Source organism: Antechinus flavipes, chromosome 4 (genome assembly GCF_016432865.1).
Source record: "Antechinus flavipes isolate AdamAnt ecotype Samford, QLD, Australia chromosome 4, AdamAnt_v2, whole genome shotgun sequence".
Taxonomy (NCBI): domain Eukaryota; kingdom Metazoa; phylum Chordata; class Mammalia; order Dasyuromorphia; family Dasyuridae; genus Antechinus; species Antechinus flavipes.
Genome location: NC_067401.1, coordinates 461,323,555 through 461,340,682, shown reverse-complemented (window position 1 = coordinate 461,340,682; position 17,128 = coordinate 461,323,555). Strand labels below are relative to the sequence as shown.

General features: G+C 36.6%; 1 protein-coding gene across 1 annotated transcript in view; it reads left to right on the top strand.

The window, feature by feature from the left end:
* LEPR (leptin receptor) overlaps nt 1–17,128 on the top strand; it is an 84,658-nt gene that overhangs the window by 27,346 nt on the left and 40,184 nt on the right. The window contains exons 4-8 of the mRNA XM_051996847.1: nt 2,915–3,038; nt 6,696–6,907; nt 8,686–8,831; nt 9,785–9,929; nt 16,696–16,986. Coding sequence (XP_051852807.1) covers nt 2,915–3,038; nt 6,696–6,907; nt 8,686–8,831; nt 9,785–9,929; nt 16,696–16,986 — 918 coding nt within the window. The remainder of the gene's footprint in view (nt 1–2,914; nt 3,039–6,695; nt 6,908–8,685; nt 8,832–9,784; nt 9,930–16,695; nt 16,987–17,128) is intronic.

Sequence of the window (17,128 nt, the reverse complement as noted above, 5' to 3'; positions counted from 1 at the left end):
ACCCCCCAACCCCCCAAGTCTGTTTCAGTCTCTCTGTGCCTCTATCTTTCTCGGTATGACTTTTTTAATCCGTTTTTTTTTCTTTCTTTTTCTCTCCCCTAAAACCAAGATGAACCCTTAAAGACAAATTTGACCTCTGTAAGTCTCGGTGATATTTGACAGGATGAACTGAATGACTCAACTATACCTCTATAAAAATAAAAATTATAAAAACTAGCATTTGTGTGGCATTTAAAGTTTATAAGTACTTTATATAGTTTATCTCATTTGATTCCCACCACCTGTCAGGTTGGAGCTCTTATTATCCCCATTTACAGATGAGGAAACTGAGGCTGAGAGAGTCTAAATGACTTTACCAGAGTCAAATCAGGATTTGAACTCAGGTCTCCCTGAATTTCAAGTCAAGCACCCTATCCAATGACTGACTTAGCTGTCCTCATGGAATAAGATAAGTGAAAATAGACATTATCTGTTAAAATGATATATTTGTGAGAAAATTCAGAAATTTGACATGAGGACATGTTATATTTGGGTGAAGAACAACTGAGGCAGGAATGGAAGTGATATCATCAACAGAGTCATTTATAGACCAATTGTACAGAAAGAAATCACAGTTGAGAAGTTCAAAAAACATTCCTGGCCTTGGTAATTCTGGCCCAGATTGCCCAGAGTGATGAGGTTTTCAGTTACCTGGATATCCACTTGAGGGCTCTCTCTTCCTAAAGTAGAAAAGCTGGTAATTTTCTGAGTTGCTTTAATGATAGTTTCATCCTTGATAAGATTTGTGAATCAAAAAGGCAAAATTTATCCTAAATTTCACTTTCCTCAATAAAAAGGAACCGGCTTCTGGGACATGGAAATGGTCAGAATGTTAGGAAAAGATTAAAGTTCATGCTAGGTGAATAGAAAACTGGACACAAGCTTCTATGTACCTCAGATTTTGGGAAAACAGATTTTGCATTCTAAGGAATAAGTAGAATTATATAGGAATAGATAGCTTAGGACAGACAGGAAATAAATTTCTGAAGACACAGAGAAAATTGAGTTTTGATCAAGGAGGAAAAATGCCATCTAAAAAGACTGATGTTGATGCACAGGGTACTCCCTGAATAATTTAGTAATGGTGATGGAAGCAAGAGGTAACAGAATTAACCAAGAATTATTTATTAAGCAACTACTTTGTGCCAGATAAGAATTAATACACAAGAATCATGCAAACAGGTATTTTTAGGACAGCTCAAACTTTATCCACTTCAGATTACTATCTACTTTGATAATACATTTAATTGATTTTATGTATTTTCATTTTTTTCTCAATAGTATTTTATTTCTCCAAATACATGTAAAGATGTAATATCAGGGATGCATACTATGATGGGAGTGAGCATGAGGGGACTTTCTAGTGTCAGTAATTACTTTTTGAAGCAATTGGAATTAAGTGACTTGTTCCAGAATTACATATCTAGTAAATGTCTAATGCTGGATTTGAATACAGGTTTTCCAGATCTGTCCTATATTCACTATACCATCTAGCAATTCTTGAGAATAAGTTTCAAAGAAGGCTCACATTGATAGAGGGAATTCCTCATAGGGATCTCTGAATATTGCTCCAGCTTCCCAAATTAAAAAAAAATAACAAGAGAACAAAAAATCATATTGTTACTCATGCGTACTAATAAATGATGACAAAAGTGTGTTATAGTGAAAAGATCACTGTCCCTGGGACAGACTATGCCCTTAACATTTCTGTACTCAGTCAGGTATAAGATAATATGATAGTTATGGTGAAAAGATTCCTGAATTACTGTGAGGATCTAATGAGAGAGTATATATAAAATATGTTGTAAACCTTTAATCTCTAATTAGTATTATCAATCATATTTAAAGTCTGAATAGCTAAGTAACTTTTAAGTCTAATGAAAATCTCTGAAAATATGATGCAAGTAGAACTTATATCTAAAGTAATAAATAGTACCCCACAGGTACTGTTACTTACTTATTATGTACTTACTTATTAATGTACTATTATGTTATGGGCCAGAACTCTACTTGAAACAAGGATTCTTACTATGTGTTAAATCAGTGGAATTGATAAGACAATGGTTATCTAGTTTAGCATGGTGATTAAAAGTTCTCTAGTTCAGTACATGAACTTAGTACTTAATATAGTTCTACACTTATTCTACAAGATTCATACCTACAATGATGTAATTATGATAGAGTATATAAGAAGCCAACAAGGACAGAGAGAGAGACATTGCATCTTTATTCAAGCTCCTGGTGGCTCTCCTGAGGGACTAGAATAGACTTGGGGAGGGCTCAGGCAGACTCAGAATGGGACTGGAATAGACTGGGGAAGACAGTGGCTGGAGGCTGGAGCACAAGCTCTCAGACTGAGACAGACCTCAAGACAGACCACGATGTTGGTCCTCCTGCTTCCTCCATAAAAACCAAGACACATTCTGGAGGACCTCCAGAAAGTCCAGGCCCCAAGCAAGGAGACATGACTATAAAGGGGATAATAAAGAATTTAGATTTTATCCCTGGCTATTCTTGTGGTGATCATTCAACTGAAACGAAGGCTGGTTCCAAGACCAACCAGAATGTTACATTATTACATTACACTATGTGTGTGGAGAGATATAGTTTGGGAAGTTGGGAATATTGACTTTCTGAGCTATTAAGTACACAGCACTAGCTAGAGGATTAATTCACAATGAGCATTCTAAGGCTACTGTGATCAATTAAAGCAAGTCAAATTTGCTTTTGGCTCTCTAGGGAGTCAGAATATGTCTCTCAAATTTGCCTTTGCCTGGTGATATGCAAACACAATTTAAAACACATTTGGTTCTCTCTTGCATTGTTCAGATTTTTTTTTTTAATCATTATCTGTGATGTTTTCTTTTGAATTCAGGTGTGAGCTGGAGCATTGAATGCTGGGTCAGAGGGGACTTGAAGATACTCATCTGTAATTTGGAATCATTATCTAAGAATTCTTCCAAGATATCGGAATTTCAGACTCATCTTTCATATGTTCTGTAAGTAGCTGATTTGAGGTATTCTTTGTGGAGTGGATCTGGTGGCAAAAAAGGCCTGGTTTTGGGTCCCACATTGAAGCTATTTAGCGTTTTGTGCCTGAGCCAGTCAGTAATTTGTAAGAGGATTGCTTTAATGAAAATAGTCATCATGATTGTGCTGGGAACAAGAAAAACTTGAAGGGAATGAGATTGAAGATTTACTTTTCATTTAAATGGAGAGTCCAACCAATTTTAGGGCAATTGCATCTCTTAGCTCTGCCTTCTCTCTAGTTCTATGCTTTTGTGTCCAGAAGAAGGGAGGCAGTAGTCCAGCTGTGCTTAACCCTACTCAGACTTTGGTTTTTTTGGGGCGGCATGTTGAGAAGAATGTTGAAAAACTGGAGATTATACAAGGAAGGTCAGACATATAGCAAAGATCTTTGGGATTGTTCCAGGTAAGGATCAGATGACAGAAGGGAGGATGTTTATCCTAGAAAAGAGAAGGCTCAATGGATGGTACAATGGTAACTTCACATATTCAGAAATTTTTCATGTAGAAGAAGACATAAAATTGACCTAGAGGACAAACCCCAAAGTTGATAGGGTCTCTTTGCCATTAGAGTTATAGGAAAGTGGAACGGGCTGAATCATAAAATAGGAGATTTTCAGTCGGTTAGTCAAAAAGCATTTATGAGTGTCTACCAGGTGCCAATCATTCTGTTAATCCCTGGGAATACAAAAAAGAAGCAAAACCAGCTCCTTAGTTCAAGGGGCTCACAGCAAGTACAAACAAGACATACAGAGGATAAATTGCCATTAATCTCAGAGGGAAGGTCATCTTCAAAGAAAGACTGGGCATTTGTTAGAAACATTATAAAGAATACTAGGTCAGAGAAGGGTTGATCTGAATGGTCTCTGCTGTCCCTTCTGACAGCAGTTTCTTTTCTTTTCTTTTCTTTTTTTCCCCCTGAGACAATTGTAGTTAAATTACTTGCCCAGGGTCACACAGCCAGGAAGTGTTAAGTTTCTAAGGTCAAATTTGAACTCAGGTCCTCCTGACTTCAGGACTGGTGCTCTATTCACTACACCACCTAGCTGCCCCTACTTTTTTAATTTAAAAAATATGGAGTTCTTTAGTAAAGATTTAACATCTTTCAAAAGTAGACACAAAATACTTAATTATATAACATTATTTTTAATTTAAAGTACAAAAATCCAGTTGGAAAGAAAGTTTTATTCTTAAAAGTTTTTGGGGAAAATTTCTGAGAGTCAAACTGAATTATTAAGTCAAATACAACTCTAACCTTGGTGAAGGATATGTTCCAGTTGTAAATTGCTAAATCTTTCAGTTTCCAGGTAAAGGCGATAGCAGAATTCATCACCATGCCTTATGCTGGGAAGTGTTTACCTGTTTTCAAGATGTTTTTAGAGTTAATCTTGTATTTCCTGTGGGCATCCAACAGGGCAGGCATCACATCCAATTTACAGATGAGGAAACTGATGTTTAAAAACTGTGAATAGTTTTCCACCCCCATTTTATCTTTTTTAAATCCTATCATGCTACTCTCTACTTATAACAGAAGCAAGGATTTAGAGTTGGAAGGGACCTTACTGGCCATCTCTTTCAATCCTGAGATACTCAGTAACAGTTACTTTTCAATTCAGACTGTCCTGGAATTTGTTAATTCATCTGATTGTATTATTGTTTAAAACCTACCTCATTCCTATCCTTAGAAGAGTAGCATAAGATAATTAATCAAAAGCTCTGCTGAAATCTTGATAAACTATATTACCTCATTTCCCTCATCTTCGTTTAGTAATCCTGTCAAAAAAAAAAAAAAGGAAATCAGGCTTATCTGTAATGAATAATTGCATTTATAAACATTTTTATTATATATTTTGAGTTCCAAATTCTATCTTTCCCTCTCTTTCCCTCTGCCAGAGACAGTAAGTAATCAGATTTAGGTGTACAGTTATGGAAAATATTTCCATACTCAAAAACTTTCCCAAACTCAAATAAAAATGAAAAAAGAAAGTTAAAAAAATAGCATGCTTCAGTTTTTATTCAAACAATAGTTTTTTCTCTGGAACTATTGCTTGATGGATAGCATGCTTCTTCATTACTTTTTTTGGATTGTCTTAGATCATTATGTTGCTGAGAAGAGGCAAGTTATTCACAGTTCTTCATGAACAATATTGCTGTTGCAGTGTACAGTGTTCTCCTGGTTCTGTATATGTCATTATACATCTGTTTATGTAAGCCTTTCCAGGTTTTTCTGAGCATCCTGTTCATCATTTCTTACAGCATAATAATATTCCACTGCAATCATATACCACAGCCTGTTTAGCCATTCCCTAATTGATGGACATCTCTTTGATTTCCAATTCTTAGTTATGCTCATGGATAGGTTGAGCCATTATAATAAAAATGACAATACTACCTAAATTAATTTATTTATTCAAAGTCACACAAATCAAAATACCAATGAATCATTTTACAGAGCTAGGAAAAAAAATGAAATTTATCTGAAGGAACAAAAGATCAAGAACATTAAGAAAATTGACAGAAAAAAAAAGTGACGGAAGGTAGACTAGCAATACCAGAGCTCAAACTGTGCTACAAAGCTGTAATCACTAAAACGATTTGGAACTTTTTAAGAATTAGGCTGGTAGAGCAATGGAATAGATTAGGCATACAATCTATGGGGAAAAAAAAGGACAGTAGCCTTATATTTCATAAACCCAGAGATCCAAGCTTACCATTTGACAAAAAACTACTGGGAAAACTGGACACCAATCTGGCAGAAATTAGGCATGAAACTAACATTTCACACCATGGACCATGATAAGTTCAAAATGAATACATTGTGTGTGTGTGTGTGTGTGTGTGCATATGGGAGTGTATGTGTGTGTCTATCTTAATATTTTATCTATATATACTGAATAAAAATTCGTGCAAAAGTTACGTACAAGGTAGTTTGAGAAAGGAAATTGTCAATCAAGAAAGACTTCATATGGAAGATTATGCTTAAACTTCATCTTAAAGGAATAAAGAGTTAATTGAGGTCTTTAAAAAAAAGACATTATATGTTATTGACATTTTGTTTTATAGCAATTTTCTTTTCAAATCAGTCTCTACCCCTTTCTCCCTTCCTCCCTCCATGTTCTTCTTCTCCCTTTCTCTCTCCCTCCCTCCCCGCATCTATTTTTCTCTCTGTCTTTCTATGTCTCTGTCTCTCTCTCAAAAAAATCTTCTTTTGCAGCAGGAAAATTTTTTTTAAAAGATAAAGAAATAAACCCTGTCCAGCAATAGTAACCAATACAACAATTAAGTATCTACTCTGTTTCATATCCATGGCTCTCCATGGATATTATATTTTTCCATCTTTTCTTTTGGGGCAAACATGTTATTATACCACCGCATTCAATTTCTTTATTATTGTTCTTTCTTTTTACACAGTTGTACAATTATATTTCATCTCCCTGCACTCTGCATCATTTTACAGAATTTTACTCAGAATTCTTCACTGTTTCTCCTACCTCTGCCCACCCTTTACCCTTTATGCTCATGCCTGAGGCACAGACCAAACTGAGAATCTCCACCTTCGTGCTTGTATCTAATATGATGCTGCAATGCATTCTGCCTACAACAATCCATATGTTTTTATCCTATAACAGGTTAGAAGCTTCCCAGGAAGACTCACCTATTGTTTCCCAGAAGAGTAATTTTCAGGTTGTTCAGTGTGATTGCAATAGGTCCAAAGACTGTGAATGCCATGTACCCGTACCCACAGCTAATCTCAGCTCTATCTCCTGGATATTTCTGGAAATCACAAATGGCACCATATTTCTCCAGTCACCCATTATGTCTGTGAAGCCTATAAATATTGGTAAGTGTAAAGTTACCAGATATTAGAGCTTTTCTTCACTGAAACTTCAAGGATACATGATTTCCTCAGTGTGGGTACTTCTTTCATCAATGCATCAGTAACCCCTCTCTATGACTGACATGGGTCCAAATTCTTCACCTAAGTGCTATGCAGTGACAATAGTCCTGGAGTGGAAGATAGACAATATGGAGTTCAACTCCTCTCTTTGCTTATTACTCTTTATTGTCACCTCCTTGAGCCTCAGTTTCCTCATCTGTAAAGGGAGACAGTTGAACAAGTTGGTCTCTGAGGATCCTTCTAATTCTAGATTTATAATATTCTATTTTTAGTGGTATCTCCATTGAAGTCCATCTTGGGAAGGAGATGGCCTTGAGTCTTTGAAGACTACCCCTGAAATATCACACTCTGCTAGTTCCATCCATGCAGAAAAGGTTTTGAGCACAGACTCCTGATGGCCAGGGCTCAAGACCTAGCCTGCCTAAGTGAGGAGAAGCCCATCTCCAACTTGACTGCCCACATAAGCACTGGGTTTCTGGTCCATGAGGCAGAAATATTCAGGCAAGCCCAGTCCTTATTTCACTCTTCCCTTTCTGGAGGCTTTTTTCCACAGCCTCCTACTTGACACTTTACAAACTTTGAAGCTCTACCAAAAATATGATCTCTTATTATTATTATCCTCATGTCGCTTATTAAGTCAGGGTACTTGACCATTTTTGGTATCACAGACTCTTGGTGAAGCTTATGGACCTCTTCTCATATCATGTTTATAAATGAATAAAAGAAAATGTAGAGGATTACAAAGGAATACAATAACATTGAAATGCAATTATCAAAATGTTAGAAAAGAAAAAAAAAAAACAAGAAGTTCCTTGGTCCCAAGCTTGTGAACCCCTGTATGCAAAACTGGGGAAGGAAACTCAATAGCATGGAAGAGTAAGTTCCAGGAAAGCAAGGATTGTTTCAGACTTTGCCCATGTAACGTTATCTCCTAGCACTGTGCCTATCCTGTAGTAGATGCCTTATGCCTTTACTCATTGTTTTTAAAAGGAAAAACTCAATAGGATATGCCCCTTTTTTCTTTTATCTAACATCTGTCTGAATGACTAAACAGGCTTAAGGAGAGACTATACTTGGAAGGATTGTAATCAGCACTGTTGGCCCATGCTGATGATATCATATATCTGTGAAATGTGTAGGTTCTCAATAATGGGATTTCTATTCTTATGGGGTCAACCAGTTTTGCGTCATGGCCTCTCAATGGCTCCTTCAGGAAGGGAATGATTTTTGCTTTGTTCTAGCATCTCCAGAAGTTAACACTATGACACAATATCTAGCATATAAAAAGCTTATTGAGTTGAGATGAATTAAACTATCTTTCTATTCATATGTCTTTTCATCTATTGGTCATCTATCTGTACCTACCAATCATCTATTATCTACTCATGTCTGTGATCTGTCTACCTAGCTAATCCATCTGTCTTTGTTTCTCTTGACTCTGAGGATTGTACCATTTTGGCTACCCCATACTGCTTCTGCAATTATTAAAATCAGATTTAGTTCATGTTCTCATAGGATTAGAGCTCAAGAGCTCCAAAAAATCACTTAATCCAATTTTGTAATTCAATTGAGGAGAAAATGGAAACCTAGGGAGTGAGTGACTTGCCTAAAGTCACCTTGCTGGTGTCAGAGAAGATATTTAAACAATATTCCACTGATATGAAATCCAATATTCTTTCTACTGAAGAACTGATACTGACTTGCTTTTTTTTTTTTTTAAGTGAAGCCAGACCCACCTTTACACTTGCTAATGGAAATAACAGATGAAGGGAAATTAAAGATCTTTTGGTCCAGCCCACTGTTGGTACCATACCAACTTCAATATGAAGTGAAATACTCTGTAAGGTCAACTGAGACCATGGGACAGGTACGTAGTTTCTTTTACTGTGCAATTAATGAAAATTAAAATCCTGGGGATTTCAAAAACAGCTGAACACTCCTTAGACCCCAACAGCATCTTACCTTTAGGATAAGATGAAAATGTTTCCTCAGGAAAAAGAGCCCTTCAATCCCTCACTTTTTTTCAGCATCTGATACTCGTGTAGTGAGAGCTTTCAGAAGCCTGGAGATCACTGTGGGCCATGACCTATATCCAAGTATATCTTCATCTTTGTTGAATGATGAAGTTTGCTTTATTCCCTGATCCCTTGTCAGAGTGACCCCAAAGAAAAGCTTATAGACTTTCTAGTGTGTCCATAGTTAACCATGATAACTTTTAAAGGTGACTTTTGTAGACTTATAGATAAGAAGGTCATTTGTTACTAGCCTTATGGCTTTAGAGCTGGAAGGAACTTCAAAGGTCATCCAGCTCACTCAGCTTACAGATGAGGAAACTGAGTCCCAGAGAGGGTAAACAACCAACAGTATATGAGAAAATCACAATTACAATACAGTTCCTCTGACCCCAAATCTGACATTCTCAGGGCATTCTGACTTTTTCTCCCCATAGCTCAGAGCAGCACATATTAAGACAGATGCCTAAGCACTTATCAGTTTGTGTAACTTATTGGAAGACTGTATCAGGCAATCTGTCTTAAAACTTCTCAAACAACAGGCCTTAAATTGTGAGTTGGAGACCAATTTGGACCATGGATATTGGAATCTCATCAGAACTATCAGGGAATTGAGGGGGGGTGGCATTAGTTTGGTCACAGGACCAGTTGCTCAAGACAACCAGTCAAAAGGAACACAAGGGAAAGTGTAGGGGAGAAGAGGAGAAGGGGCAAAATTTCACCCCTGTAGAGGCTCACACAAACCCAGGTACTCATCAGCAATCCCTGTTTGTGTGGTGTTTTGACTTTCTTAAATGAAATTTAGCAGATTGCTGCGATTGTACTAGATACCTCCCTGCTTGTGGACAATGTGCTTCCTGGTTCTTCATATACAGTTCAGGTCCGGGGCAAGAGGCTGGATGGCCCAGGATTCTGGAGTGATTGGACCACTCCTTCCAAGTTCACTGCTCCAGGTACGCTGCTGGCAGAAAGAGTACATCTTTTTCTGATTGTTTGAGAGAAGATTTTACACTTCTCTCTGTCTCTCTTTCCCCATGTCTGTCTCTCTGTCTCTCTCTGTCTCTCTCTGTCTCTCTCTTCCTCCCCTTCTCTCCCTCTTTCCTCCTCTCTCCCCCTTTCCCCCAGCATGTGTTCCAAATACTTGATATTTTGTGGCAGAACATATGGGCTCATGAGATTAGGTGGCCTAGGGGACAGGGCTTTGGAGTTGGGAAAAGCTGGTTCAAGTCTTACCTTCTGATATGGAATAACAGAATTTTGGAATTGGAGGGAACTTAGTGACCATATTTTCTAACCACACCCAAAAAGAATCCTCATCATCAAGTGGTCATACAATTCTGGCCTGGAAAACTCCAAGGAGGGCAAGCCCCCTAATCCTTAAGGAAAGTCATTCCCTTCTGGAACAGGGTGGATTATTAGATCATTTATCTTTACATTAAACCCACAGTGGCACATATTGGCTATGTGACTTTGGGCAAAATATTTCAGAGTTCCATGGTCCAGGTAACTCTAAGACTGAAGCTTATACAAGTCTTGCCAGTTTGTATTAGTGGAGATTTCTTCATCAGGAAATCTCTAAGCTGAGAAAATCACAAGTCCACCCTGTTCCTGGAGCCACCTGCTAGTGGCTGCTGGGGGTTCTGGGAGCCACCTGATAGTTGCTCCTAGGGATCTAACTCTGACCAGCAGAAGAGATCCCTTCATGTGAGAGGATGATAACAGTTCAAGGAACTGAGAGGCAGGGGCATTCTCTGACCTCCCTCCTCTTCCCTCTTGCCTCCCATTTATTTCATTTCCAATCCACAAGCAATGTCTGGTTAGGAAAAGCTGATTTGCAATTCATTTAGGGGCATTATGATTCCTAGCTGTGGGGGCTTTTGGAGAACCGACCCACCCCTTCATAGCTAGGCATGATCCTTAACCCTACCCTCTTTACCTGCTCCCCACAAAATGGATACCGAATTGGGGGGTGGAAATTGTTTCATTATAACATTTTAAAACTCAGGGTAAAATACACTTAAATGAAAGCACATGTATTATTGAAATTAAGAGTATGTTTTGGAAATACAGCCTGCAGATTCAGGAAGAAGAATGTTGCCATAGTCATCTCACTTTTTTATACTTTGAATTTTTCATAATTTTCAAAATTTTTACATTAAAATAATTTCATGGGGGAAAAAGAGTTCAACAGAAGATTAAAAAACTTAATTTTAGAATCTATTGGCATGCTTACTGAATCTTTAATTCCTGTTTTCAAATGAGTACTTTCAATTGTTGTGGTTTTCAAATATTTTATATACTTTTTGAAAAGAAAATTATTCTGAATTTAACACATTTTTTTTTTTTGGCCGAGGGATTTGGGATTAAGTGACTTGCCTGGGGTCACGCAGCTAGGAAAGGTGTCTGAAGTCAAATTTGAATTCATGTCCTCCTGACTTCAGGGCTGATGCTCTAATCCACTGCATTACCTAGCTGCCCCCTTAACACAATTTTTAAAAAAAATCATATATATGAGATCAGAAAAAAAAAGATTGTATGTGGTTCTTTTTAATTACATAACAAATTAAACATAGAACATATCCATTCATACACACACCCAAATACATATACACTTATATATATGCATATATATTAATTTCTTATGATTTCTATCTTTGAGTATTTCAACTTTCTCAGTTTGATTTTTTCTTTCAGTTACAATAGTGTGGAAATTTTTAAATAGAAGGTGAGAAAACTAAACTATGTTCATAGTTGGCTGGTCTGGCTAGGGCTGGAGATTGGGTGGTAGTCACCATGGGTGGTAGTCACTATGGGTGGTAGTGAGCTGCTGGTCCCTTATTAAAGTTAATAGCATTATAGTCACATTACCTCTTTCAGAGTTTTGTCATCAAGAAATTGTCTTGATAAACAATAAAACATTCGGATGAGAATAATTTTTGCTTTGGGGAACAATAAATGCTATTATCACTCAAATGAAACATGCACATTTCTTGTATCTTGTCTCTGAAAGAAATATTCTAAAAGAAGTCTCACTAGATAATGGGGTGCAGCTTCTAGAGGCAATAGAACAGTAATCCTAAAGCCACCTGGCCTTGGGAGTGGTGTAGTTAAAAAATGATCTAACTCTTCCCCTAGCTTCTGAGGGAGATGCCGACATAAGCCCAAGATCCCCTGACCTTGGGAGTGCTGCTGTTCCACAGATATTGCTGGCTGTCAGCTAACAATCTGTTGATCAGTGATGACAAAGTTCCTGAGACAATAAGGAAGTGTATACCAGACCACTCCTCGGATCCACCTATAATTCATAAAGTCAGCATATCAGTGACATAAACTACCTGGTCTCTCTTTTTCCTAGAAATTTATCTTCTTACTTCTAGTCCTTTGCTAAATTCTTTTGGAACTTAGACCACTTTAATTGGTGTTACAATTATGATAAACTTTGCTTTGGGGATAGGGCCAAACTTGCAGATTTTTTTTTTTGAGACACCTCACAGCACTGGTCTGGAACCCCAACCTTTTGGGGTCTCATGTGATCTCCAACACTCTCAATTAAAAAGGATAATGTAACAAATATTATTCCACTAAAATGGAAGATTCTTTACTTTTTTTCCCCCCCGAGGCTATTGGGATCAAATGATTTAACCAGGGTCATATAGTTTGGAAGTATTAAGTGTCTGAAGTTGGATTTACTCAGGTCCTCCTGACCTCAGAGCGGGTGCTCTATCCACTGTACCATCTAGCTGCCCCTAGATTCTTCACTTTCACTACTGGAAATTTGTAAGCTGGATTGACCTCTCAGTCTTTAAATCTGGTGCACTTCCAGGTTTTCCAAGTGAATGAAACTCCCTTTATTTTCAGTGTCAACCAATAACAATAAAGAATCAGCAGAAATGCACTAGTTTTCTGGACCTGAACCACTGAGCAATATCCTTGCTCCATTGCAGCATGAGATTCTTTTACTATCAGAAAAAGGAGACAATCCAACTTGTCTATCAACTAATCAATAACCTTATTTACTAGCACCTTTTGTGTGCCTGACACTCTGCTAAAGAATACAAAAGAATACAAAAAAAAAGTCTTGTCTATAAATCTTTCACCACCTACAGAATTACTCTGTTTTTCAATGCTTAACATAGTGCCTGATACTAGTAAGCACTCAATAAATGTTTTTGCTTGATTGATGGGTGATGAGTTTCAGTATTATCTGTTCATTAACTAATGACTTTACTAACTTTAGATATTTTCCTTCTATTCTGACAGGTAACACAGGGTTATTTGAATTGTTTAATGTTATAACCAAATAGAAGTGGGAGCCAACTCATAATAGAACAAAATGAAAGGGAGGAAAAGCCAGTCCATTAACTCTAAAATGGGGGTACTCCAATCACATTTGTACATTATTTTCAGCAAAGAAGCACCTATCACAGATATGAGAGATTGTTGACCTACCTCGAACACACTTCATTATCCCACAGTACATACAGAGCAGCCTCTAAAAGTCTCAAAGGATAGCTTTTCAAAATGGACAAATAAGCTTTCATATTAATTCCAGTCAAACTTTACTTTTAAAAGTTCAGAAACTGAAGCCGATACCCCAAACTTCTTCATGTCTAAATAGAAGACATCGAGGACAATTTGTCATAATTTTTTGATGTTTATTTGTTGGGGCAATACATCCCTGTTATATCTCTTGCATCTTTCTCTTTATTACTATTCCCACTGTCTATTAGAACTCTCCTAGTTCATCCAATATTTATAGTCCATTATAATAACCAAACTTGATGACTTTCTATACCCAAGACAAACTGCATACTGTCCTACTTCTGTGTTTGCAGCATAAATAGGTAATGCAGCTAAGTTATAGGACCAGGAAAGCTGCAGTTGCAGCTCCAGTCTGGGAACCCTTTTCTCTTATCTGGGGTAGGAAAGACTAGGCCTGGAGTCGGGGAAAGCTGACTTCAAATTTGGCCTCAGGCACTCACTAGCTGTGTGACCCCGGACAAGTCATTTAACTCTATTTGTCTCAGTTTTCTCATCTGTAAAATGAGCTGAAGAAGAAAATGACAAATCACTCCATTATTTTTGATACCAGAAAACCCCCAAATGGGTTGTTTTCCCTCGAAATCTTATTCTTCAATATTAACCTCAAAAGAAATCTTCCCTAAATTTCCTAGTTGATAGTAATCTTTCTCTTATCCAAATTCCCAGAACTATCTCCTTTTGTAAATTTGTTTCTCTCCCTTTTTGTTTTTATTTTTGCTTGTTTTATTAATATTACTAGCCCATATTTCCTACAAAAGTTAGGTGATCTCTGTTGTATTGCCCTCAGAAAAATTTGGTAACCCCTTGATAAATGAATAAAAACAAATCAAGGTCTTTCTGTGTGCCCATTATCTTGTGAACTATTTATCAATGAATGAATGATTAGAATAATAAAAAAAGCTGACAAGTAGAATTGAAAATGATGTGCCCATAAAAATCAAATAGAAATATTTTATAATTCTACATAAAATAAATATTAAGATTCTGGTTGACAAATGTCACATTTCTTAATATGTAAAATTGGAAAATAACTGTGCCTTATTTTTATTACTGAGAAGCAATGCATTTTTCATGTGGGGGATGTATTGAAGAAATTTTGGACAAGAAGAAATAGGGATAATAATGCAATATAAAGATGTGTGAGAACCAATGAGTCAAATTATTCCACTAAAATTTTTTCTTTTAGAAAAGGTAATGAGGGTTTGGGTTTCCCAAAATAGATTTTTTGACAACATAATACTCAATGTACATAGCTTATTTGAGAACAAAAAATATTTTGTCTATTATAACCAGAGATACTGGAGAAAAAATGGAAAAATTGTCCAATTTAAATTTAATTTTTATTATGGCAGAAACATAACACAATTTCTGGAATGCTTTAAGCTTCCTTAAGTGCTGTGGTCAAGTCAGCTCTTCTAAGGCTATTTCCCACATATGCCCATTGAAATATGTGAAATAGCATTATCTTAGACTCAGGCTCTCCGATTTTAAAACTCTGCAAGTAAATGGAGGATTATGATTGACAGGTCTCATCATTCTCAAGGGAGTGAAGAGATTTATTTGGGAGATTGTTGTCTGGGAGAGACATTACAGTGGAAAACAACATTTTTTTTTTACTTTTATTTTCCCCCATTACATGTAGAAACATTTTGTGTGTGTGTGTGTGTGTGTGTGTGTTATACATATGCATTCATTTTTTTACACATTTCCTTATGAATTGTGTTGGGAGAGAAAAATCAGAGAAAAAGAAAAAAAAAAACATGGGAAGAAAAAAAAAAACAAGAAAAAGAAAAATAATAAACACAGCTTGTATTGATTTTCATTTGGCCTCCATAGTTCTCTCTCTGTATTTGGTTGTCATTTTCCATTCAAAGTTTATTGGAATTGCCTTGGATCACTGAACTGCAGAGAAGAGACAAGTCTGTCATAATTGCTCATTGCACAATCTTGTTGTTTCTGTATACAATATTTTCCTGGTTCTGCTTGTTTTGTCCAGCATTAATTCATGTAAATCTTTTGGGGCCAGCTAGTTCCTCATTTTTATGTAATAACAATATTCCATTACTCTCATATATCATAACTTATTTAGCCATCCCCCAATTGATGAGCATCTTCTCAGTTTCCAATTCTTGATACCACAAAATAAGCTGCTACAAACATTTTTCGCACATGTGAGTCCTTTTCCTTCTTTTTTGAATTTTTTATGATACAGACTCGGTAGCAGCACTGTTGAATCAAAAGATATGCATAGTTTTATAGCCCTTTGAGCATCGATGATATATATATGTATATATATTTATTTATTTATTTATTTTGGTGAGGTAATTGGGGGTAAGTGATTTGACTACACAGCTGGTAAGTGTTAAGAGTCAGAAGTCACATTTGAATTCAGGTCCTACTGACTTAAGGGCACTTAAGGAAGAAACACTTCAATTTCTGTGAATTCCAAGTAGACAAACTTTCAATAATTGGTGTTTGGTTTCAGTGTATTTAATCTTCATGTTTAAGTTTAAATCCAACAAACATTTATTGGTTGCCTACTGTATTCATAGCTTAGCCTACTATGCTAAGAAAAGACAGAAAAATATTCAAGAAACTAACATCTACTGAGAGTATTCAGTGTATGCACAGAAAAGAAAAAGGAAGGTAATTGGAAGAGAGAACATTAATTAGTGGTTGTTGTGGGTGTGGGAAGGAGAGCCTAGTAGATAATAGCTGTTTCTAACTTTTTTGTAAAAGCAAGATCCACAGTCAAATTTTTTCAAAGCTCATTCCCCATCCTTGAAAAAAAGTTTTCTCCTAGTTTACTGAAAACATTGGCGCCATTTCTAGTGAACCCTTCCCTTAACCTTTCCACCCACTTCCTAAAGTCTTCAGAGACCTTCTTCAACCATCCTTTCCTCCTTATGCTAGAGAAAGAGGGGGATCCCTTTTTTGTCAAAGCTACTCAGCTCAATTAGCTACCCCCTAATTTCTTCTATGACACCATTTAAAAAATTATCCTTTAACTATAATTTAGGAAGGATTGAGTAGACTTCTTTCAATGTTTAAATGCCCCATTTTATGTTAGCTTAGTCTTATCATTTGCCTTGGAATAGACATTGGAAAAATCTTTGAAATCGATCTTTTCTAGAGATTATTAATATCATATATTCTCTCTTTTCCCCTGCCCTACAGAGGTCATATATTTTCCACCCAAAATTCTAACAAGTGTTGGATCTAATGCATCATTTTACTGCATCTACAAGCATCAAAATAAGATCATCCCTTCTAAGAATGTCTTCTGGTGGTTGAATTTAGCAGAGAAAATCCCCTCGAGTCACTATGATGTTATGAATGCCCATGTAAGCAGGGTCACCCTTCTCAATATGAATGCAACTAAACCCAGAGGAAAATATACCTATGATGCTGTGTATTGCTGCCAGGAGAACGAGTGCCATCACCGCTATGCAGAATTATATGTAATCGGTAAGAAGGCTCTTTCCAACTTATTACATTCTACCTGCTGATTGTTCAACATGGGCCCTTTTGTAGAGACTCAGTTGAGAACTAAAAAGTAGTTTTGTTTTGCATTCAATTTCTGTGTTCTGTTTTCTCTTTATATTAATAT